At 51.4% G+C, this 25536-nt stretch overlaps 1 protein-coding gene and 1 long non-coding RNA gene across 7 annotated transcripts in view; one reads left to right on the forward strand and one right to left on the reverse strand.

The window, feature by feature from the left end:
* FYN (FYN proto-oncogene, Src family tyrosine kinase) overlaps positions 1-25536 on the forward strand; it is a 211013-nt gene that overhangs the window by 176010 nt on the left and 9467 nt on the right. For all 4 annotated transcript variants that reach the window (XM_072831723.1, XM_072831720.1, XM_072831721.1 and 1 more), the window contains 4 exons: positions 92-271; positions 2211-2287; positions 2386-2539; positions 23189-23320. In XM_072831723.1, coding sequence (XP_072687824.1) covers positions 92-271; positions 2211-2287; positions 2386-2539; positions 23189-23320 — 543 coding nt within the window. The remainder of the gene's footprint in view (positions 1-91; positions 272-2210; positions 2288-2385; positions 2540-23188; positions 23321-25536) is intronic.
* On the reverse strand, positions 1751-13060 carry LOC140636489 (uncharacterized). 3 transcript variants are annotated; one of them, XR_012033676.1, is made up of 4 exons: positions 12839-13054; positions 8378-8514; positions 3133-3254; positions 1751-2847 (listed from the first exon to the last, which is right to left on the reverse strand). It is a non-coding gene; the product is annotated as an uncharacterized lncRNA (long non-coding RNA). The 3 variants fall into 3 exon arrangements; XR_012033677.1 differs by lacking the exon at positions 8378-8514 and having other exon boundaries at positions 12839-13043; XR_012033678.1 differs by lacking the exons at positions 1751-2847; positions 3133-3254 and adding an exon at positions 6207-6297 and having other exon boundaries at positions 7449-8514; positions 12839-13060.

The following is a 25536-nucleotide window of genomic DNA, read 5'->3' on the forward strand; positions in this document are numbered from 1 at the left end:
TGTAAGGAGCTATTGATTGAAAAGCTTTTTTGTTGTTGTTTCCTTCAAAAGAGGAGCTTTGATTTGACTCAGTATTGTGGGATGTGTGCAGGTACCTGGAATGGAAACACAAAAGTAGCCATAAAGACTCTTAAACCAGGCACAATGTCCCCTGAGTCCTTCCTGGAGGAGGCACAGATCATGAAGAAGTTGAAACACGACAAGTTGGTCCAGCTCTACGCGGTGGTGTCCGAGGAGCCAATCTACATTGTCACCGAGTACATGAATAAAGGTTGGGATCCCTCTCACAGTTGTTGTTGTTTTGGGGAGGGAAATGGTGGTGCCTGCTTGCTTTTTCCCTGCTTTCTGCATGAGTCAAGCATTCCCGTCAGGAAGCACAAATTGCTCATTAATAAAAACAGTTTTAAAACAGACCATGACCTTGAGTGTGCTCCCACCCCTAGGTCCTTATGAAACACAGCACCTTTTACACGCTGCACATGTCAGGAGTCTCAGCTCCTCTCCGTAACGAAAGCATTCATTTTTAATGTCAAGGGTGGTGGCGAGGGCTGTGATCATTTGCTGTCATTTCGGATGGCATGCCTTGTGCTAAATTTCCTTTTTCAGGGCTGAACGGTTCATATCAGACACAGGTCTCTGGGTTCATTTTGTCTCCATCTTCTCAGCACCTTTGTTTTTCCAACTCTCTTAAATATCAGATGAAGAAAGACATGCTTTTAAAGAGCACATTTTTTTTAAGATTTATTTATTTATCTATTAGAGAGAAAGAGAATACAACCGGGAGGGGCAGAAGGAGAAGGAGAGAGAGTCTCAAGCAGACTCCCTGCTGAGTGCAGAGCCTGATGCAGGGCTCGATCTCACGACCCGGAGATCATGACCTGAGCCGAAACCAAGAGCCGGGCGTTCAATCAACTGCAGCACCCAAGCGGCCTAGAGAGCTCATTTTATTCTCATTCTCTCTCTGTCTTTCTAATCAAAAGCAGTATTGCCAGGGATAAGGCCAAAGATCACTTTGTTTCGGAAAAATAGACGAACCAAACAAGAAACAACCTTAAAAGGCAATGAATGCATCGTACAACAGAGGACCCCAGTGTAATTTTTTCCTTTCCATGTACTTTGTTTTTAAATATATTCGGAAAAAATGTTTTTTCCTGGCAGATTGCTTGTCTTTTGTCTCCAGGGTTATTTGGTCAATAACTTTGTGATTAAAGCATGCAAGCAATCACCAGTGACCATCACAAGCCTCCGGCCTCTGCGCAGGATTGTTCGAGCCCTGGTGTTGGTCCTAAGCAACTTAGGCCGTGCTGTCACGGTGGCTCTGAGGCGTCAAATATCCGGAAGGCCTGGCTGGCCATGATCCAACGAGGGGAGCTACCTGCCCCACTCTATATTCCTCAGATATTCTTTCCTTGATTTAAAAATCTGTAAATAAGCTAGGCCAGTGCTTCTCAAACTTTGCTATGTATCAAGATCACCCAGCAGGCTTCTCACACTGCACGTTTCCAGGCCCCGCCTCCTGAGTTTCTGATTCTGATTCTGGCACACAACCTGAGAGTTTCTAACAGATTCCCCGAGGGATGCAATCCCTGCTGGTCCCAGAACCACACTTTGGGAACCACTTGGCGGGCAGCGTCTTCCCCATGTCGGTGGGGGCTGCTGGGGATGAAGCAAAGTAGTGCAGCTCCCCACGTATCCCCACATGTCCCCATGTGCCCTTCTTTGTGACATAAAGGGAATCATATCCCACGCATTATGCTTTTTTCAAACTTTTGTTCTTTTTTTTTTTAAGATTTTATTTATTTATTCACGAGAGACACAGAGAGAGAGGCAGAGACACAGGCAGAGGGAGAAGCAGGCTCCCTGCAGGGACCTGATGTGTGACTCGATCCCAGGATCCCGGGATCACACACTGAGCCAAAGGCAGATGCTCCACCACTGAACAACCCAGGCATCCCCAAACTTTTGTTCTTAGAAATGAAGTCACCATTGTCTGTGCTGAAATCTGAAATCTGAAAGATAAAACCGCTGCCTCTCAAACAAGAGTTTTTTCTACCCTCCTTTTTTTTTTTGTATGAATCTCTTTTTTCTTCATCAGCGGCATCATCTATTCAATCACCTCATTATTTCTAATAAGAAAACCAAATGCAGCCCTTTGTCAGGCATTTTTATCTTCCAGAGTAAATTGAAATGGTTTTATGTTTTGTCCACAGGAAGTTTACTCGATTTCTTAAAAGACGGGGAAGGAAGAGCTCTGAAATTACCAAACCTCGTGGATATGGCAGCACAGGTAGGCTGCGTGGTCCTCTGACGCCCGCCTCAGGCGTAAGGCCGTGTGAGCCCGTGGAGTCGTGGTGTGACGTGCGTCCTGTTCCTCCGTTCCTACAGGTTGCCGCGGGAATGGCTTACATCGAGCGCATGAATTACATCCACAGGGACCTGCGGTCAGCAAACATCCTAGTGGGGAACGGACTAATATGCAAGATTGCTGACTTTGGATTGGCGAGGTTGATCGAAGACAATGAGTACACAGCAAGACAAGGTGGGCATTTATATGGGATGGCTCGTGATCACATCCGAGACAACAGTCGCTTGCGGCACCATCCTTCCTCTCTCCTTCCCTTCCCCACCTCCAGAAAAATATTTGGAATGGCGTCCTCCAGCTGAGGTGTTTCTTCTTGCTCTGGCAGGGATCCGATAGCTCTACAGGTGGGAGACTATAGTGGGTTCAATGGATGGACAGCATGTTGCCTTCTGGTGACTGAGCGTCCACTGATGTGGTCTTCCTGGCTCAGGCTGGCCCCCGCACAGCGTCCAAGCCTCGGACGCTTTGCCTTTGGGGAAAGAGGGCTGTGGAAAGCCAAGAGATACATCAAATCATAGCTTGTCGTTCCATCCAAGTCTCAGCAGAGGACAGAAACATGCTCATTGGAGAATTTAATAAAGGAGTTCTTTATAAAGGCATGGGCAGGGTTAGGGAAACCAACAAGGCATGCTGTGATGTCCCGGAGCTCAAGGGTGACGGCCGTCACCGACTGAGGCCAGAAGGGCAGTGGGCACGGAGCAGGCACCAGGGCTAAGAACGAGAGGCCACGTTGCAGAGAAAGGCCAGGCTTGGATCGGGCGATTTCGTACCTGAGCCTGCCCTTGGGGCTCCTCCAGATTTGCCGCCAAACCCGGGGGGGAATCCAGGGGTCAGAGGAGCCCACTGAGGAGCCCAGCTGGGTTGAGAACCAGGAGACAAGCAGAAGAGGGATCTAGAGGAAGGATGGGAAATAACCGTGTCAGCTGAGCACCCCACCCCTCTAAATCATCTCCCTCCGCTCTCCCTCCCCCAAAGATTTGTAGAAATCAGACTCTAGATTAAACACACCCCAGGCCCGCAGCCACTCCGGTGGGGAGCTTTTCGGCTACTTTTAGAGCACCCGATGCCAGGGAGGGAATTCCCAGGGCTGTTTTCCTCCTTCCCGGATGTGCACACCGCGGTGAGCAAGGTACGTGTGTGGAATTAGGAGTGCCGTTAGCAGCGGAGCGTAGGCCTGTCGCGTAGAAGGTAACGCTGGCATCTGAAGGGAGCGGGGAGGCTGCGTGGCTGTTGTTTTTCACCAAGCCTAGGCCTTCGGAGCAAGGCGAAGCGGGACTGGAATGTATGGCAGGGCAGTGCTTCCTACTGGATTTCAGAACGGCCACCCTGGGACTCCCGTCCTTTCTTTCTTTTTAAATTCTTTCATTCCGTGTCAGTTCTCCCCTCCTCATTCTCGGCAGCCTCAAGCGAGGAGGAAAGCGCTTAAACGAAGACCCTGGTTGGTGCAGATACCGTCCAAATGCTCACTCTCACGTCGGTCAGACAGCTTGGCTGTTTGAATTTCCCCAACACGTGGCAGCTCTTGTGCTGGAGCCAAATGCCCACACCGCGAGCGTGCCCATGCGCGTGCGCACGCACATACACATGCACACACACACTACTGCGTGGCCAGATGGCAGGCCCTGTCCCTAATCAAAAGCACACGAGCAGCTGTGATTGGCACTGGTCATCCGGACAGAAATGTGGCCGTGATTTTGAGTCAAGGGTCTGCAGCGTCCCTGGGTCTGAGACCTGGCCCTAAATGAGACAGTTTGCCCTGCAGCAAACCCATCAGGTCCCAACTCACAGACCCAGAAGCTGGGGGGCCGCGTGGGGAGCAGGTGAAGGTTTGGAGACATGAATATTTAATTCAGGAAGGGGCGAGATGGGAGTCGGTCTCGGCAGTCGGTCGTGTAAGTGTGCTCGCGGGAGTGAGTAGAGTCCGGGTGCCGGGTGGGGCGGTCCAGGGTGTGCCTCTCCCCTCTCCCACACTTTGGACTCCACAGAGTGTGTGGCTACAAATTCTTGCCTTGAACCACCCATAAGTTAGAAGTTGCAGGGCAGAAACCAAGGACGTTGGGAAGGGTGCCATGGACAGGGCTTCGAAGGTTAGTCCACGGAGTGGGGTCGTCGGGCTGTGGCCCTGGGTGACTGGCGCCCGAGGGACAGCATGCACGCGGCCACCCTCGGCCCTGGCCATGCAATCCCACCCTCCTCCACGGTCGGCTGTCCTGATCACCCTTCTGCTGGCTTCCGCACCCCCACCATCACGTTCCCGGATGCTGCCCCCGACGCCTTCTGAAGAATCCACTCATACCCTTCATACCGTATTTCCTTTGCTTAACTTCCAAATAGAGCGTCCCGCCCACTCCCTCTCTCTTCCCTTTCACAAATGTCCTCCCGTCCATGCCAAACACCGGAAAGAGACAAATAAGGAGAAGGAAATGAGGTGGAGAACTGCACTCGGGGATAAGCAAAGGCTGTGGGGCTCCAGGATCTGCGAGGAGAATAGAAGCAATGGTCGCCTGCAGCAGAGGGAGAGGAAGGAGCCGGGGCATCTACAGGGGACCCTATGGAGGGCCGGGCCCGGGAGCCTAAATGTGAAGAGTCGGGAGGGAAGCGAGAGAAAGAGACTCGGGTTGAGCACCTTGCACAAAGGCAGGCAGCTAGTCAAAGGGCAGAGGCAAGATCGGAGTCTCCAGGTGTGGCCGGCAGCATTGCTTCCCCTCTCTTCAGCTGTGCCCACTGCTGCTCAGCCAGACAGTGATTTAAAAAACAAAAACAAAAACTAACAGTCATAAGTCCCTTTTCCCCTTTATTGTGTGGGAAAGTGTTTTTAAGGGGGAGCCTCTCATGTGCAAGTGTGAGGGAGCTTGAAAGAGCTGCATCTTGGAGCTCTGGGCCTGCTGCCCCAGGGCCTGGCCCGCGCCTCTGCAAGAGGCCGAAGGGGCCGGCGTGTAGCTGTCATGCGCTGCACGCTGAGGTTTCTGCTGGGGACTCATCGGCTCCTCCAGACAGCTGGCCCGCGAGCCTGGTAGTATTTACAAGCCGGGTTTTATGTTACCCCCAGGCCACGGCCAGAGGAGATCCTGATTATGGAAGTGAGGGCAGAGTTCAGAAGCAAGCGCCGAACACAGGTATTTGGGGACTCTGAGCGGCAGTGGTTTCTCCGCACGGTTGAGGGTTTCCCAGCTAGGGGCGCACCGAAGCGTCTGTCACCATCCCCCGGCCCTGGGTAGATGCAGTGACATTCCCCAGGGCACAGAATTGGATTTGGACACGCGTCCAGCAGCCCTCCCTGCGTTGCTCTCCCCCTACCGCCCCCCGCCCCCCTGGACTGTGAGCAGAAGCCCCCGTCAGGGAGGAGGTCAGCGCCAGGGTCAGAGCCGGTGAGGGTGGTCCTCTACCGACAGCCTTCTAGAGGCGACCAGAGATCACTTGGCGCTGCTCTGTTACCCGCACGGCTCCCTCCATCACAGCAGGTCGTCTTTGGTCATAAACTCGTTGCTAAATTCTGTGCAATCAGAGTCTCTAAGTAACGCCACCATTAACTCCGTGAATGCCTCGTCTGGGAGAGGGATTTTGCTGGGAGCTACTGCTCTAAGGAAGCAGGACGCACCCCGGGGGCAGGGGTGGGGGTGGGGGTGCGCCCTGCAGGAGAGCAGAGGGACACACAGGTCCGGCGCTGAAGCCACATAAAACCATCGCCTCGGCCAAGTTATTTCACTTCTCTGCATCTCAGTTTGCTTCCCTGTAAAGTGGAAATATATTTTACCTGCTTCGTGCTTTAATTTTTGCCAAGACAGCTAAAAGCAATGTAAAGTCTCAGCACAGGGCCCGGAACATGGCAGGCGGTGAATACATACCCTTGTCATTGTGCCTCGTACGTGGTGACAGCCCTTGGGGAGCACACCCGGGCAAGAGTGGGCTGTAGACGCCCTGGAGAGGCTCCAACACTGTGGAGGACAGGGAGAGGCGAGGGCAGTTCCCGCGTAGCCAGATGCAGGTTATAGGAGACTGGAATCGCCAGCGACAGAAATAAGGGAGTCGGAGTCGGAGAGAGGGGCTCATTTTTCAGAGAAAGAGGAGGAGTTTGGTTCTGGGTTTGCGGAGCTGGAGGTGGTTGTAGTGGTGGATCCCCAGGCAGCGTCCAATCCCTCACTGCTGCCCCGTCGCCCTGCCCCGGGTCCTCACCTCCCAGCGCCTCTCCCCCCACCCCCCATCCCCCCCAGACTCCCGCTGGCCTCTCTCCCCACCCCCCATCCCCCCAGGCTCCCACTGGCCTCTCCCCCTCCTCCATCCCCTCCCCCAGGCTCCCACTGGCCTCTCTCCCCACCCCCCATCCCCCCAGGCTCCCACTGGCCTCTCCCCCTCCTCCATCCCCTCCCCCAAGCTCCCACTGGCCTCTCCCCCCACCCCCCATCCCCCCCAGGCTCCCACTGGCCTCTTCCCCCACCTCCATCCCCTCCCCCAGGCTCCTGCTGGCCTCTCCCCCCACCTCCATCCCCCCCAGGCTCCCGCTGGCCTCTACCCCCACCCCCCATCCCCCCAGGCTCCCACTGGCCTCTACCCCCTCCTCCATCCCCTCCCCCAGGCTCCCGCTGGCCTCTCCCCCTACCTGCAGGGTCACCTGAGGTCCAATCTCAGCCGTGTCCCTACTGCAGCATCACCTCCTCCCATAACCACCAGCGTGGGTGGCTGTCACCGAGCCTTGCTTTCTAACCGGTGCAGTTCCCCTCCACCCAGCAGCTCCTTCAGAGCTCACGCAGACAGGCAGGAAGAGTTCTTGATCGACCCCATCCTCTTCTTGAGCTTTCAGGAAGCTCAGTGCTGACTAGGCCCGATCTAAACCTAACACGTTCGGGTCGACTTGGATTGTGTAGAAGAACAGCCTGCTTTTGTCGACACTTATTTATTTTTATTGAGCCATAACATACGGACGACAAAATGAGTAACGGCAAAGTGTACAACCCAGTAAGTTCTTACACACGTGTCTGCCCCTGAAACCACCCATGGATGAAGACACAGGCCACACCGCCAGCACCCCAGAACCCCGCTCGGCCCCCTTCCAACCACAGCCGCCTGCCTGGGTAGCCACTGTTCCTACCTGCGCCCAGAGATTCCTTCTGCTGGTGGTGGCACCTTGTCTAAATGAGCCATGTAGCATTGCTCCCCTGTGTCCAGCTTCTTTCCCACCTTCTTACGTCTGCGGGGCTCATCCCTGCTGCTGCGTGCATCAGCGCTTTCCCTTCTCTTGCTGAGCCGTATTCCACCCTACAAATTATATCAGTTTATCTGTTCTACTGGTATTTCTGATTTGGGGCCATTATGGACTAGGCTGCCGTGGCGGAGGACAAAGGTCCCTCTGTCTCGTGGTTAGGTCCCAGGAATAGAACTGTCGGGGCGCCTGGGTAACACAGTCGGTTTGGCATCCACTTCTTGATTTCGGCTCAGGTCATGGTCTCCGGGTCATGACATCGAGCCCCACATCAGGCTCTGCGCTCAGCACGGAGTCTACTTGAGATTCTCTCTCTCTCCCTCCGCCCCTTCTGCTCATGCACTCTCTCTATATATATATCTCAAATAAATAAATAAATCTTCAGGGGGATCCCTGGGTGGCTCAGCGGTTTAGCGCTTGCCTTTGGCCCAGGGCGCGATCCTGGAGTCCCGGGATCAAGTCCCACATCGGGCTCCCTGCAGGGAGCCTGCTTCTCCCTCCTCCTGTGTCTCTGCCTCTCTCTCTCTGTGTCTATCTCTATAATAAATAGATAAATAAATCCTTAAAAATCAATCAATCAATCAATCTTTAAAACATAAAAAGAACCATTAGTCCTCGGGCAAGCCTAGTTTGCATTTATAGATACTGCCCTGCAGACTTTGTGGACATGCCTTTAGAGGTGTAATACAAGGTCGCTGTGTTACCTGCTGGTGGGACACTTCGAAGAAGCCAGGACTAGAGGTTACAAGGCCTGGGTTTGAACAAACTCACTTACAAATCACTTGACCTTTGTGAAATGGAAAAGTGAAAATAGCTACCTCATGTAATTAGCGCAGGACTCCTTGGGCTGTCTATGAAAGCTCTTCAGGGGCAGTGGAATGTAAAAACCATCCTTATGACCCAAACTTCTTGTGTCTGATGTACATTATCCTTGAAAAGTCTCTTTCTTTCTTACCTTAAAAAAGAAGTTAAGAAAAAGACTACTAGTAATCAGGAAAGAAGAATCAATCTTTTAAGACAAAAAAAAAAAAATTAGTTCTTTAATTTTACAGCCAGCTGTGCCTGGGCCGTCACCACGTATTACCTACATGCCCCGAGGTCCCCCCCATCCCCCGCCAGCCCGAGCATAACTGCAAACCAGAGGCTCCAGCAGCGGCTCTGATGGTTGTGCCTGCGTGTGCGTGAGCACACACATAAATGCACGAGCGCTGTCGGAGCAATCCTCCCACGTGTCTGCGGGCCCAGTCTCACCGCTCCTCCATAGAGGTAATTCGGCCTGAAGATCAGCACTGAGCATACAGTAGGTACTTAATAGATACCTGCTTACAGCAGCGAAAATAGCCAAACTCACTGTCCCCTCTGTCCTCCCAGACCTGCTCCCCTGCCCTCTGGGCAGCGGGCACAGCTCTCCCTGTGGGCATCGGACACCCTGGTGACCGCAAGACCCTCCAGAGAGGACGGTGTGCTAGGCCAGCGCTCCCTGCACGCAACAGCAAGGTTGTCTTGGGGTAATGGGAAGTGCAGGAGCCTTGGAGTTGGGTGGTCTGGGTGCAGATCCCGACTCTGCATTTCCTGCTCGTTTGTTCGTGGAGCTTCAGCTTTTTTCTCCTCCCTGGAGAACCAGGGCCGGTGTTGGCCACCTTGCAGGCAGTTGTGAGGATCAGGGAAGAAGCTCTCGGGGTTTTCACTCCTTCCTGTGCTCCTGGCAGCTCCTTGCTTTATGTCTTTCTGGATAGCCCGACCCTGCTTTCCTTCTCACACACACACACACACACACACACACGCACACGCACACACACATGCTCCCAAAGATGGGAGGGACTGAATGGGTTTAGAGCACGACATATGAAATCAAATGATCTTAGTGTAAATCCTAGCATCATTTCGAAGTAGCTGTAAATTTTGGACAAGTTACCCAACCTCCCTGGGTCTCCATCCCCACCTGGTCTCCATCACAGGACTGGGAATATCCGTAAAGCGCTCAGCACAGAGCAGACGCTGAGCTGATAGTTGTACAGTTGTTAGTAGTAATAGTGACGTCACTACTACTGATCCAGTGGGGTGATAGTAGCTGTTTGTGTGTATCTCACTCCGGCCCTCCCCTCCATCCCCCCCCCCACACACACACACACACACACAGGCACACCCTACACACGCCTGCCTTCCTGCAGAGCACACACCCTCTCGTCTTTCCAGCCGGGTCACCTGCCTACTTAACTCTCTCCACTGCTGATTTGAATCATCACAAAGACAGGAACATAGAATTGCTCTGTGTGTTGGGTTTTTTTGTTTTGTTTTTTGTTTTTTGTTTTTTTTTTTAAGGATCACTGTGGGGAGGCGAATATCAAAGCAATTTAATCTCTGGATCTTTGGAATGTAGATAGAAACCGGGGCTCCTGTGACTTTGTATAAGACCTGCTGGGGGGGGGGCGGGGAGACCTGCCCTGAGTTTAGGTTTGTGTGTTAAATAGAGGAAGAAAAATGCGTCTGTTCAAATGCTCCCAGTATCGCAGATTTAAGTTGAATAGATTATTATCTGGAGGAAAATTCACATATAAATTAGACTGCGAAGAATTCATAATCGTTGCAGTTTTCATGTTAATTATTTCATGTTAAAAAATTGTTACTGCATAAATTAACACATTCTTTCATGGTGAACATATTTTAGAAAGATTTGTTACTTTAATAACTCTTTGTGTATTAGAAATCCCAGATGCCTGTACTAATTAAATATAATCAGATTTTGGATTCAAAAAGCACAGTAGCCATTTAACACAAACAAGGAGGCAGCTAGGTTGACAAACACAGCCAGGAAGAAGCGGATCCCGGTTTTCTTTCGAATTTTGAATCTCACGATTCAGAACTGTGAATTCAATTTCTGTCCTCCCTTTGTGTTACAATGACTGGGGATTATCAGCCTCCGAACACCAGCCTCCCAGCTCAAGGGCTCCTGCAGAATTATTAATCAGCCTCGTCCGAGGCCTCTGTAATCCGGTGGCACATCAAGGCTGATCTCGCCAGGAGATGCCCGCCCCCCCCCCGCCCCCGCCCCCGTGGGCGGCACATGGGTTCTTGTTCTCTGTCAGCAGCAGCACTGCCATTGCCATTCCCACACAGCGCGCCGTGACCCGAACGGCAAATGTCAGCCACGGGGAGGCGGCCGGGGACCCGTTTTTTTCATCATTGGATTTAATCTAATTCTCCCCCTACTGGAGAAGCAAACCACCCTTTGACGAAAAGCAAACCCTTCCCAAAGCACCCATTGTTTTAAGGACTGAGCAGGAAGCGTGTTTGTTTGCACTGACCCCCTCCCAGAGCCCCAGGGGGTGCCGTGGCTGAGAGCCACGGGAGCTGCTCCCCTGCTGAGAGCCCGGGAGCCTCCTGCCTGCTGCTGAGCCACCCGGAGCCGCGGGGGCCACCCCGATTGTGCCCCCGGGAAGGAGCACGAATTGTGCACACCATCCATCCCGCTCCCAGAGAGGACGCGCGGAAAGCCAAAGATCACAATGAAAAGAAAGGGACTTTAACCCACCCTCGGCCACCCCAGACTCTCTTTTAAGATGAAACCCGCAGGCGGGCGACGGCCTGGGTCCTTCCACCGCCCGCCGGCCCCGGGGAGACAGATGGGACCGCGGCGAGCCCCGGTCGCTGACAGCCCGCTCCGCTCCTCTGAATCTCTTTCCTCTTTATCTGCACCGGCCAGTCACGTGTTACACGCCGGGTGGGTGTCTTTCTCCTTTGTGCTGTCTCGGGCAGAGCAATTTGGCGGTGGTTTCTGAATGGTCAAGAGCATGTCCTTGGTCTGTGCATCCCGCGTTTCTTAGCAATCAGCAAGGAGGAAGCAGATGGTCACCCTCTGTGATTTTAAAGTGTGTAAATAGGAACTGCAGACTGCCATCAAACATCAAAAATGTCACTTGGCTTCCTCGTCTTGCCTTGCTGGCAGGAGGAACTCCTTCATTTGCATCATCTGGATAATCAGGGACAGGCAGTGCAGATGAAAACTGCCCCACGCTTCGAGGCCTCCATGTCTTCCAGCTGGAGGGAGGCGCACAGCCGCATGGTGCTGGGCTCCCCAGAGGCCCCGGCGCTGTGTGGGGGCAGTCCGGAAAAGCAACCCCAAAGTGCCTATTGTCTTCCGCACATCCTCTCTTGCTTTGATTTCTTCCTCACTGCAGCCAAACCCTCAATATGACCACCAGCTGTTCCCCAAGCCCCGGCGCTTGTCCCCGCTGCCTCGCATGCTTCGTGGCCTGATGTCAGACTGCCCCTCCTGGGGGTGGCCGGATTCCTGGAATAATTTCTGTGTTGAGCTGCCTCCCAGACACGCGTTTATTACTGAGGTCTGAGTTCTCACCACCCTGAGCAGCAGCGTGCCCGTGGCTGCAAAACCCTACACCAGCGTTCTTGTCTTTTACTCTGGACAAAAGCCCACGGAGGTAGGTGTCCCTCCGACCCGGGACCGTGAATCAGGATCGTTATTCTGATTTCACTTCTCTGTCTGGCTCTTGGAAAGCTGGGAGGATCGCTGCAATTGTTCAGAGCTTTGGTGTTCTGGAATAGCCTGCAGGGTTCCTCCCTCCTTTCCTCACCTCTGCCTGAGAGAATCACTTCAATCCACCCCACCCCACCCCCGTCCTAATGCAGTCTGTGCTTCAAGCAGAGTCCTCTCGAGGAGGAGTCTTAGATTTCCTTCCGGAAAGTACGGGGACCAAATACCCATGGTTTCAGGAGCTGCCAATGCATCCCGTTCTTTTGCGCTGCCAGGGACCGTTATCGCAGGTTGCCACTGGTCACCACCGGGAAGAGAGTGGTGGGGAAACGGGCAGCCAGAGCACCCTCCCCTCACCTGCTGGCGATCCCCCAGGTCGCAGAAGAAATGTCCCTGCCTGCCCCTCCTCAACTCCAGGGTGCCAGGAGCAGAGCCCTGGCTGCAGCCGCATCCCCCTCTCCCCGCGGGCTGGGTCTCCCTCCTTCAGTTGTCCTGTGTAGGTTTTTGATACCCACTGATGGACCTGGACCTTGCACCCCCCCTTCCCTGTCTGGGCCTCCATTCTGGGCTTCCCTTGAGACTCTCCTCACCCTCTCAGCCTGAACATCCCTTCCGTGCATTTAGCCGCACCAGACCTCGGATCCGTGGCCCAGCTAATCAGCCCTTGTCTGTAGGACGTGTCCTGGCCCTGCCTCTGGCCCCTGGCTCTTGTCTTCTCTGGCTGGGCTTGGTCTTCCTCCACCCACATCCCTGATGGGACCGCGCTCCTCCCTCCTCTACTGCTTACCTCCTTCCTTCCTTCCTTCTCAGATTCCCTGCTCACCATTGTGCATTTCAGATGGGACATCATGTGAATTCACTGTACCGTTCACCTCTCCCCTACTTTTACTTTTAAAACACGGTGCTGAAATCTTATGAACCTCAAGTAGAAAGTTCAACACAATGCGTCACCAGAGATAACTGGAAAACACACAGTTGTATTGCTCCAGACACATTTGGGGAACTTGAAAGTCATTCCTTTGGCCTCGTGTGAAAAATCGGAATTTTGCTCTGCCTGGTTTTATTGGGTTTGAAATCATTGTTTTGTTTGAACAACCGCAGAGCTCCAGGTCAGGTCAGCTTTGATTTCACCTCTCCTGCAGGATATCCCGTCCTCGTCCTGACGTGTCACCCCTCCCCGCCAACATAATCAGCTTCCTGTTGCTGGCACAGTTTGTGATTTCTTCTCCTTTATTCCGCAGGGTGACTTTAAAGTTGACGTCCTGCACATTATTTAATTCTGGATGTAATAATTTGCAGAGTCTGTGGCTTCCTAATTAAAGGGGACCCTGGATGGATCTTTGGTTCAGAAAAACAGTGTCTGTTGTTGACGCTAATGCCTTTCCCCCTTGAAAATGCTCTTGGGGCACCACTGGAGTCTCTGTCAGAAGGACTTGGCTGCTTTTATTCCATACTGGCTTTGCCTTCTCCACCTTGGCCCAGTTTCTGTAGCCGGAGGGGATGTTTTCTGAGACAGGGCTGTGGAATTGGCCTGGTCACCAGCAGAGGAAGTAAGGTTTGACAGCCCAACTGGCCACCAAGAGCCAATAATGTGAATGGCCCCCCCACCCTCGGCCTGTCCTGGCTCCCGAGCTGAGCCTCTCCCAGGGAGAACCACGGGTCACATTGCAGCATTTCAGTGCGGCCACCTCTATCCAGAGCCCCCGTTCCCTGTGCATTTCCTCTTTCCCTCTCTCCTGAGCCCTCTTTTTTCCTAAAACCAGTGTCCCAACCTATTCAGCTGTCTGTTGGGTCTGCCTGTGAACTCTGTCTCCCCAGCTGCCTACAACGACACATGGCAGGAGGCAAGACCATGTTTGGTCTTCTCAGGAGGCCCTCCGCCTGTGCCGGGCTCTCCCTGGATGCTCAGTAAGTTCTCAGTGATTGATGAGTGCATTGGGTTTTCTTTATCCTCTTTCCCTCTCTTAAAGTTTGAAGAGCTTCAGCTAACCAGATGCAACTCAGTGCCTTTGCATTACCGTCCAAATAGAATAATAGGGACGCCTGGGTGGCTCAGTGGTTGAGCATCTGCCTTTGGCTCAGGGCATGATCCCACAGTCCCGAGATCAAGTCCCCCATCAGGCTCCATTCATGGAGTCTGCATCTCCCTCTGCCTATGTCTCTCCCTACCCCTCTCTCTGTGTCTCTCATGAATAAACATATAAAATCTTAAAAAAAAAAAACAAAAAACAAATAGAATAATAATTGGCATTTATTCAGCTGTTACAGTGTGCCAGAGGCTGTGCTGAGCCCCTTACATTATTTATAATTCTCACCACAACCTCATGAGGTTATCATCATCCCGATTTACAGACACAGAGACTGAGACTGGGGGCAGTTTTAAGTGGTCACCCAGCAAATGGGACGTGCAAGCCCAGATCTACTGACTCCAAAGCTCCCTTCATAAATAGCCATCCTGGGCCTTCCACAAATGGCCCCTCGATCCCAGCACAGCCCATGGGGTGCACCCCTTTGCACTCTCACTTAAGAGCACTTTCTCCCTGATTCCTGGCCAACTTACATGCACTAAGTGCAGGAGGTAGACTTGGGAGTGGAAGTCTCTGCCATTTTCATTTGAATATTCCAGGGCCACTGCCATCATCTTAATGCATGAAGATGCATGAAATATAGGAAGTAACCAAATCAAGTAAGAACCGCTTCTGTTTGAGGCGAAGAAAACAGCTTGCCTGGCCACTAGGGATAGAGAACCTTCATTAACCGGACTGGATCCTGGGGGTTGGGATGAGCCATCCTGACTTAATGAATTTAACTGGCCTTCCTGCTTTCACTTAAAAATCAAGAGCATTTGGTCAGACCATCCTACAGTAGGGTAAGGATGCCTTTATTCCTGTAACACTAGGGGTGAAAACAATCACTAGTTGTTACACTGCCGTGTATTTGCTCTTTTCTTTTTTTTGGTTTGATTAAACATGCATAAAAGAAGGGAATTTCTTTGGATAAATTGCTGGAATAAATTGCCTTTAGTCCGTTAAAGATTAGTTGAGCAGTTGCTCTTTTAGCAGCTGTAGGCGAGGTACTGTCAAGGAATGGAAGTATTAAACATGGTCTCCAACCTCAAAGGATTTGCATTCTACTTAAGGAGACAAAAAAATAACACATGCAGAACTAGCAGAAGGACATGTTGGGGACATGGGCATTGCAGCATGGGGTATCGTGTTCAAGGACTTGGACTCTGGAACCAGACTCCCTTGGTTCAAATCCAGCTCCGCCGTTTCCACACGGTCTTTGGCATATCACTTTACCTCCCCGTGTTCAGTTTTCTCATCTGGAGAACAGGACTATTACTGGCATCTACCTCCTGCGTGTAAAGCACTTAGCCTGATGCCTGACACTTAGCAAGCACTCAGTGCATGTTTAGCTGTTGTTGTGGCTACTACTGTCAAGCATTCGACGGTTATTTATAACGTTGGCTCCAAGTGCGTTGGAGAGATCGATGAAAGCTGGAGTAATCACAGATGACTTCATGAGGAAGGTGGGAAGGGAGAGGAGTATGTTTCAGCTTAGCAAGTGGAAGAGAAGAAGACATTTAGAACAAGCTAACAAGCAGCAGGCATGATTATGCCAAGTGCAGGGTACAGATTCTGGGAAAGCAAACCAGAAGAGAAGTTGTGTTTGGGGTTGCAAGAGCTCAAGTTGGATAGGTACGTGGGTGTGAAAACCAGGTGGGGGATTTTGCCTTAATGCCGTGGGGGACCCGCTCTGTGGTGGGTAAGGGGAGTATCATGAGGCTGAGGTTTAAGTGACTCATTGGAAGGACAATGAGCCAAAGGCAGGGCACGATCCATGAACTGTGACGGGAAGGCTGACCAGAGGGACAAGGCCCCAAGACAAGTTTCAGCAAAGAGCTTAAACCAGAAATGGCAAATGTGGGGTGCCTGGGTGGCTCAGTGGTCGAGCATCTGCCTTTGGCTCGAGTCGTGAATCTGTGGTCGCAGAATTGAGTCCTGCATTGGGCTCCCTGCATGGAGCCTGCTTCTCCCTCTGCCTGTGTCTCTGCCTCTCTCTCTCTCTCTCATGAATAAATAAATAAATAAATAAATAAATAAATAAATAAATAAAATCTTAAAAAAAAAAAGAAAGGGCAGATGTGGGAGGCCTGTTACAGAGGGAAAGAGGGAGCCTTGGTGATACTGGGGGCCTGGCTGGCTCAGTCAGTAAAGCATATGACTCTTGATCTCAAGGTCATGAGCTCGAACCCCACTTTGGGCATAGAGATTATTTAAAAAAAAAAAAGGAAAAGAAAGAAACCTTGGTGATAGATCAGCTCTGAGGTTGCAAGAAAAGGAGAAGTTCCAGCTGGCTTTCAGGCTTTTCACTTTGAACCCCGGCAGAATGATGATCTGACCCCCGGGAAAGGGATAGCATAAAAAAATTTTTTTTTAATTAAAAAGGCACTCCACTCGCATCCTAAAATATTAAAATGAGAAGAAACTTAAGTCAGATCAGTCGTTTAGTAAAATTTTCTGCCTTATACAGGAATCTCTTTTATGATAAAATGTCGTCTTCATAGTAAGATGATTTGGTAAAATAATGCATTTAGACGCCTAGTTGCCACAATCGAGAGACAGGTGGGGAACCCCAGAGGCTGTGTCCCTTTGACGTTTGCAAATCAAGAATTGGGACATCTGATGACAAACAGGGTCTGTGTGGTGTTTCCAGCCCAGAGGTGGTGGGCCGGGGTGGGGGGGGGCGGGGGGAGCCAGAGACAGGGTGTGGTCCCCCCACCCCAGGGAATGAACGGAGAGGGAGGAGCCTCACTCAGAGACACGAGGAGGCTTGGACTCAGAGATGATTAATTCATTCCTCCTGAAGATGTCTGAGCTTTGCAAAGCGCCTGAGTACGCTAAGTTTCACTCCTTTGTGGCTGAGATCATTAGTATCATTCAACCATGAGAAGTGTGCTAAAATAGTGCAGATGTGTCTAGAGCCACTCTTTAAACGAACATGACGTCGGAAGTGACGATAGAAGGCCGGCCCACCCGACGCTAATGCTCCTTCACCCATGGGCCTTGAAGGTGTCGTGATGCTTCCCGAGAGTGTTGAAAAGTCAAAATGCTTTGCACTCTTTCTCATCCCAAACTGTTCTCAAGGTAGTGACATATTATCCTCCACTTTTGAAAGACAAGGAGAAGGAATGAGGTGGGATGTCATCATATTCTTCTCCCAAGCCCCAGTGGCTTCCCATCACAGGACGGGAGCCAAAGGCTTTAGCGGGGCTGGTGAAAGCCCCATAAAACCTGTCCTTGTGGCCCATTTTATTATTCTTCATGGCATTTGTCACCGTCTGACCCGTATCACGGCCACTCAGTTAGTATATCTCCTTCCCAGACTAAGCGGCACGCCCCGTGGGAGCCAGGGATTGAGTTCACTGCTGTGCTCCTAGCACCAGGTACAGTGCCAGGCACGCGGGGAAAGCTCAGAAAGACTTATGGCGGGAAACGAGAGTGAGCAAAAGCAGCCAGCAGCAGTGGGGGTTGATGTCGTTCTGTGACCAAACAGATGCCTGCATAAACCCACAGCCCTCTCCTTTCTCTTACCCAAAGCCTGGGTGACTGTTCACCTCATTCCACCTGAGAAGGACCAGGGCCCGTGAGTGTGCGTGATTGGCGTCCACTTACCTGCTTCGTCTCATTCTATTTCCACTTTCATTTGCTGTGAACCCCCCCCCAAGGCCTCTGGCCCACCCAGACTTACTGCTGACCGCCCCTGTCCCCAGCTGCAACTCCAGCGATCTAGGCGTCCCGCTCCTCACAGAGCAAAGTGGGGGGTTGGGGGGGTGCTCCTTCCACCTCGGACAGATTCACTGCACACTTTGGCCCGAAAAGCACAGGAGTTTCCAGGGGTTTCTAAGTGTCATTAGTGTGTGACAGATGCTTTTCCACTGCAGTCGGTGGTTGTTAGATCCTGATAAGGGCTTCCAGATGGTGACGGACGATGACACCGGTCACCGAGGACAAAGAGGGGCCCTGCCGAAGAGCAGGGAACTAATAATAAGCCTCATAAGGAGCCATGGTGATTCGGCCCAGAAAGGAAGCTTGGAGGGCTAATCAGCTGCCCAGTCACTCAGTCATTCAACACACCTTTATCTCATTTCTTCCGTACCAGGCACTGGTCTCAGCACCGGAGACACGGTGGCCGTCCAGAACGAGGCTCTCGAAGGGGAGGGGGCACGGTGCTCGGGCACCCCCCCTCCCCTGCCTCTGTGTGTCAAGCAAAGGCTCCCTGTGCAAATAACACTTGGGCTGAGAACGGAGGAGCAGGAGTTAGCCGTGGGTGGGCACCTCAGCAAAGGGAGCAGCCTGCCCGGTGGCCCTGCTGCAGGTAGCAACCTTCAGAGGAGGGCAGTGGAGAGGCTGGGGGGGGGGGTGGGGCAGGCCCAGGACGACGAGAAGAGGCAGGACCAGCCTGTGCGCGTGGGCCCGGCCCCAGGGCCCTTGCCAGGAGCGCAGGCAGACTACAGAGAGTGAGGAAGGGCTAGCGCGAGGGTGGCGAGGACGCCCGGACACCCAGACACCTTCCCAGGAGTGAGGTGGCCGCAGCGCCGAGAGTGACAAAGCAGCAGGACCCGCAGAGGACACGGGGCGGATGTCCTGAGCTCCTTCCCCGCGCAGGCCCTGCGCTGCCCCGGGAGGCCGGGTGATGGGCAGGTAGACGCAGCTCCAGGGAAGGAGGGAAGGAGGGCTCTTGGCATTCTGGTCTCATCAGCCGGGCGGTTTGCTAGGCAGCAAACCGTGAAAGGGAAGCAGAATTCTGGAGAAGGTAAATTTTGGCTGTTATATTTGAGAGGCCCTCTGAGGCCTCCCCGCGGAGACACGGAGGAGAGAATCCATTTTACAGGTCAGGGATCCAGGAGGGAGGGCCCATCGGATGATCCGGGGCAGGTGCCGCGGGAGTCAGGAGAGGGGTCGAAGCCAAGAGACGGAGCACAATCCCCGTCAGTGCACAGCGTTTATGATCACTCAGTTCATACCCCCACAGGATCTGGAGAAACAGGATTGAGGTGTCGGTGACAGACTATTATTTAAAACACTGGCGTGTTTACGCACCACGGAAAGTGGCTTGGCCTAAGGCTCACTGGCCCTCGCTATGATTACAGGAAGGTCAACGGCAGAAGCCCGGATGCTGTGGCTCCATGACGCGGGCCTCGGTGACAGCACCAAGTCAGGCTTTCAGCAAGGGCTTCACCCTGGGAGGCACAACGCCCTAGGCCCCGCCTGGAAAACACTCCGTGGAAAAGACGTTTCAAGTCCACGCGTTAAATACACACATATTATGGACAGCCTTTGTCTAGCGGCCTCGAAGAATCGTAAATGTGTTAAAGTAATTCAGTCAGAAATAAAAGCTATAGGGTGACGATAACTCCTTTACCTTTCGGGTTCATCTAAACAGTGAACAAGTTGGCTGAGCGTCACCGTGTCCTCCAGGGCCCGTGACACCCGTGACACAGATTATCCTACCTGCGGAGTCTGCTACCTTTCCTGCGACAAAATGCAAAGGGGAGGACATTGCGTGGGCATCTGAATCCTCCTCCCAAAGGGGAGAATTTCAAGGAGAGCGAGTCAGCTGGTGACATACCAGAGCCCAAGTCCATTGTAGTGCAGGCCTCTGGACACCGCCTCCTTTTTTCTACAAAACCATCCTGCTTAGAAGACAGCTTTGATCCTGACTTGACTGCCTGTCATGATGTCTTCAAAAATATATCTATTTTTATATATATACGGAGGGACAGAACTTTATTTTCAAGGGAAAGAGAGTATTTACACCCAGGAGATCCTCCTTCCAGGTTTCTGAGCTTTCTTGACTCCACCTGAGGCGAGAGCCCACCGCGGCCCCCAGCAGGGCCACCCACGGATTGTGTAGGTAGTTCTCCAGCCAGCGCTGGGGACCCTGTTCTCAGAGCCTGGGGTTTGCAGTGTGCAACCTGCCTGGCCCTGGACAGACAGACAGACACACATACACACACCCACCACCTGCCACAAACCGTCTGGAGCTGCATCTGTGCAGCTGTCCACCCCCCACCCCCACCCCGCCGCCCCGGGAGGTGGGAAACCAAGGCAAGGGGAAGTAGAGGTAATGAGATGAGTAAAAGAGCGGACACCCATCAGTTCTCTTGTTGAAACTATAGTTAACGATCAACAGACTATCGCTGCCCTCGTTTATTAACCTTCTCCTGCCTTCAGGAGGAAAATATGAGGTATCTTTAGGGAAGCTGCTTCTGTCAACAGTGGCTGCTATTTTAAGACTGAGAAGAAGTAGGAGAAATTGGGCAAAGACAGTCTTTATTTTCTTTTTTCTTCCAAAATGTGTACTGGGTGTAAATATATTGCTTATCTTAGAAAGAAAACTAACACAAAATAAATTTATCTACGGGAGCTCCCGCTAATAAGTCTCAGAGCACATATCCACCAACGGTTTCCTATCAGAGATCCCTTGCAGCCTTTGTTTGAATTGATCTGTTGAAGGTTTACATATTCTTCTAATTCTTGTTGTAGATGACGTAATGAAAAAAAAAACAAAAAACAGTAAAGCCCGACTAACACAACGGGTTGATATATTGATGTTTGTTTCAGCTTTTATTAACCCTCAAATTGTGAGATCTCCTCTCAGAAAATCCAAAATGACTTTATCCAAATCTTGAACGGTTTACTTTCAGCAACACACGCACGCACACACACCTTCACAAACGTTGAATGATTCTGAGGAGGGAAGAAAAGCTCCTTTTGCTTGTCATTTTACTTACAGGCTTTGTGTCGGCACGGGGGAGGGAAAAAAAAAAAAAGTTCTTTTTGCTTTAGAGATGGACATGGATTTCCAAGCCATTTGGCTCAAGAGATAGTTTAAATAGGAATGAATTTAATATACCTTTAATTCTCTGAAATAAGAGAACTCCAGCTGAGGTCTGGTCCAGGGCAGAGTCTGTTCTCGACACTGAAGAAAATCTATCACATTAATCCCCGCGGCTCAGAGTCCAAAGCTGCGTGAACAGAATGCTCGAGGGTAGGTTCTCACACAGCAGAACGCTTTGAAAGAAAACTTTAAAAACAAAACGACTGTTCGGAGAATACCAGGCCTTGTGTGGAATCATGCAGCACGTAAGAAAAGATAGAAATAATTATGCTTGAGAAACACAGCTAATTAAAAATAACTCAGTGCATAAAAGGAAAACTATAGAATAACTTCTCCGCTCCAGCGTAAATGTGAGATGCCACATAATGAAATAGTAGGATTTTTTAAATTTCATTTCACTCTGGCATAAAAGAGATGGAGAGGAAAATTACACCGCCACAAAATGCCAGGGTAGATTTGCTAAAGACGTTATCATGTACTGTGTTTAAAACAAAAATCTAATTGCTGTAATTTATCATAGCTCTTGTTATTAAAACCATGCTAATTTAAGGATTTTAATTATTTGCCACTTTTGCGTATTGTGACTTTTCGTAGAAGATACCATGAAAATTTCTGATTCTATCAGCCTTTGTATGATTTTTTCCTTTTTTTTTAAGGAGCTCCTAAGGAAAATTAACATGCTTTCAACATACAATCGTGTTTCCATCGGTAATAAAAACTCCCTGTGTTTTTCTTCTGGTTTGTTCAGTGAAATATCTGGAACTGCTTTATAATTGCTGAGCTTGATATGTGAGAGCACAGGCTGCCGAATCAATTTTATTTTATTTATTTATTTTTTTTTCCGAATCAATTTTAATTCCCCGTACACACATCTAGCCTTAGAGCAGGGTGGACGCCGCCCTTCCTTTTGGATTGGAGAGAGGATTCTCCAAATGATCCGAGAAATTTCTTTTTTTTTTTTTTTTTTTTTTTTTTTTTTTTTGATCCGAGAAATTTTCAAAGAAAAGGTTCTACTGACTGGGGCATGAATTTGTCGCTTGGTCTTGAGAAATCAGACTCGTAAGACAGTCATTGAGGCAAGATTGCTCTTTAAGAACAAACATTAAACAGCACCCTCCCGGCCGGCCAGTAGGAGAAAGGTAGGGAGGGAAGCGAGGAATCCTAGAGTATAAAAGAAAAAAACTACCCCGGGAGTAAAGAGGGCCACTATCAGCGATGGGGGGAGAGGTGGAGGGAAGGAGCCAGAGGCAAAATCATTTCTCTGCCGTGCGTATGGAAGGCCTTGTGGAAATAGAGCCCATTGCAACAAAATACATGGGCTGCAGCAAATTGTCTTCGCCTTGGGAGAAGCATGGTGGTCTGATTTGGTTTTTATGCACCTCATAAGAGCACACCATGGTCTCCTGTGCCAAGGAATCCGTGAGAGTAGTGTTATGATTTGATACTTTATGCATTAATTAAAATACAACATCATGGGACACCTGGGTGGCTCAGCGGTGGAGCGCCTGCCTTCGGCCCAGGTTGTGATCCCAGGATTGAGTCCCACGTCGGGCTCCCTGTGGAGAATCTGCTTCTCTCTCTTCCTGTGTCTCTGCCTCTCTCTCTGTGTCTCTCTTGAATAAATAAATAAAACCTTTTTTTTTTAAGATTTTATTTATTTACTCATAGAGACACAGAGAGAGAATGTGAGGCCAAGACACAGGCAGAGGGAGAAGCGGGCTTCATGCGGGGAGCCCGACGTGGAACTCGATCCAGGGTCTCCAGGATCACACCCTGGGCTGCAGGTGGCCCTAAACCGCTGCGCCACCGGGGATGCCCGATACATAAAATCTTTAAAAAAAAATAAAATGCGACATCGTTTCAAAGCAAAGGAAAAAACGTGTATAAAATTAGTTTCCTAAGTCACAAGTCAGCCCTACATCCAGACCAAACCCATGACATTCGGTGTGGTCAGAGATTCAAGTTCTAGAAGCCAGAGCTTTTTAAGGAGCTTTTCAGTCCAATCTTTTAATGGGAAAATTAAAATTAGACTAGCTTGCTGGAGGTCCCAGAGCCAGGACCAGCTGCTCTGTTGTAGGTCGCTCTTGCTCACTGCCTTCCCATCCCCCTCTACGGGCTTGCTCCTGTGGAAGTGGCTTCCTAGCACTTCCCACCATCACCCCCAACCCCATACCGGGCGCCGTCCTCCCCGCCAGTCGCCAGTCGAGTAACCCATGTGTTCTTTCTGCAGGTGCAAAGTTCCCCATTAAGTGGACGGCCCCCGAGGCAGCCCTGTACGGGAGGTTCACGATCAAGTCTGACGTGTGGTCTTTCGGAATCTTACTCACAGAGCTGGTCACCAAAGGAAGAGTGCCATACCCAGGTAAGAGTGGGACCTGGCAGAGATGGGCCCCTGCCTGGATGCTCTCTTAACGCTTTTGCCTTTTGAAGCCCCATCCTCGACTTTCTGCCAAGCGTGAGTTTGAGGAACACGGGCAGGTATTTAGCCAGGGAGGAGCAGAACCGGGAGCCACCGTGGGCATCGTGGAGACAAGCAGCTACCGTGCACTGTGTGCACTGTGTGCAGGCTCCACGTAAACGGCAGCTCGGATGAGCGCTTCCGTCCACCCCAGTTCACGGAGCCTGCTCTCTCAGTGTCAGCATGCAGCCTCGGCTCCTGGAATAGATATGGTCCTGGCACAGCCTCACCCCAAATAGGGTTTACAGACACTTCCAGGAAGAGGAGGAGAAGAGCCCCCATTGCTTTTCTGATTACACTGTAGCACTGACCCATGGCGTGAGCCTGGCAAGAAAATGCCAGGACCTGCTCTCTCCGCAGACCCCGCTCCAGATGGCCAGAGGTACATGGGAAACGCAGCTTAGAAGCTACCCATTGCCCGTTTCCAAACAGTCAAAATGTGCTCCACAAAAGCAAGTGTAATGTCAAGAAACTGGAGATTCTTCTTAGGCCCTGGAAATTTCCTAGACTATCAGACTCCTGCCTTTCAAAGAAACCTCAGGTTTAGGTTATCCACGCTTAAATTCATTAATTTCAACAGATGGTGACGTAAAGGACACTCGTGCCATTTCACCTCCACGCTTTAGTGGTTATACTATAGCACATGGACGATCTGCTTTCTGAAATGTTAAGGACATATTTTTCAGTTACTGTTGAGGGAAGAAAGAACATAGCTCCCCCTCGTTCCCTGCCTAAGAAAGGAGCTTAAAAAAAAAAAAAAAAAGCCACGATAGAAACGATAGTGGAGATTAATGAGGAATCGAGGTCTCTTGCAAATCCTGGGTTTTGTAATTCTATCTTCACAGTCAGAGGAGACAGCGAGGGCAGATTAATTTGTAATCCCTTTGTTCGTTTTTTTATGATTATTTCTGGTCATCTTCGGAGAATGCAGAGAAGCAAAGAGGATCTCTTTTCAGGTCGGCGTGGCCTTGAGACTCCTAGGGGAGCCGGGTTGGCGCAGAGACAAAATGGACAAAATTCCGTGTCTCTCAAGTGCCAGCCCTGGACGTTTGGAGATGCGGGTGGAAGTCGGCTGCTCCCAGCACCCCCAGCCGCCCGGAGAGCGGCCAACCAGCAGGGACGAAGGGGCATCCGGCGCGGCCTGCAGCGCAGCCTGGGCATTTTTGAGTTGCTTCTTGGGGGAGGCAATGCGCAGGTCCTTGGGATTTTGAAGATATGAAAGCACCCTTTTTTTTTTTTTTGGCCTGAATTTCAAACTAATTTCTCCCTGAGTCCCCCAGGGTCATAGTCAGCCAGTGTGTTGAACGCAACGGAGGGGAAAAGGTTAATGTTGTTTAGCCTTTCTCAGAAGGCTTTCCCCTCAGTGACACAAAGCCAGTTTTTGTTCCTGCGGGCGCAGGCGGATCCAAGACAAAGGGGCGGGGGGGGGGGGGGGGGGGGGGGGCGGACGAGGCCGGCAGGTGTGCGCTTCTGACCCAGAGTCTTTTACCAAGTTTGGTCCTAGCGTACCCAAGGAGAATGGCCTCGTTTTATAACTGAGGCTAAGATCGGGTCATTGAGCAGAGCCTCCCGTGAGGACGCCTTGCTGTACCTAGGAAGGAAGCACAAAGAAGACATTCACGCTCTGCGGAGCTGGTCAGAAGCTTCCTAGGAGCTAGGCCTGTGTCGCCGGCTGGGGCTAGAGCAACGGCAAGATACACGGATTCGGTCCCGGCGCTCACGGACCTTACGGTCAGGTAGATGGGATAGGCATCGAGTCTAGGGAGAAATCAGTCTTTTCTGTTCCTTACTTATTATTTGAGGAAATCGTCCTCATGGGATGAATTAACTGGAATCTACCCACGGTGGGCCTCGAATTTTGATCGGATAATGGGGGCGGGGGCGCGTGATTCGGGTATCTACAGAGCGGGCCCTCCCTCAGAATCCCGTGAGGGCGGCGGGGGGGAAACGAGACCTACGTCCACCTGCTTCTGCATCGCTCTGTCCTACGAGCGGCCGCTGACAGGCCCGGGGGGGCGCCAGGGCCCGGGAGGACGGAGCTCACTCGAGGAGTTGGAGGGCCCAAGTCTGGAAGCGCGCCTGGAACGGCCGCCGGAGCCGTGGCCTCCCGAGCTCGGTGT

Source organism: Canis lupus, chromosome 7 (assembly GCF_048164855.1).
Source record: "Canis lupus baileyi chromosome 7, mCanLup2.hap1, whole genome shotgun sequence".
Classification (NCBI taxonomy): Eukaryota; Metazoa; Chordata; class Mammalia; order Carnivora; family Canidae; genus Canis; species Canis lupus.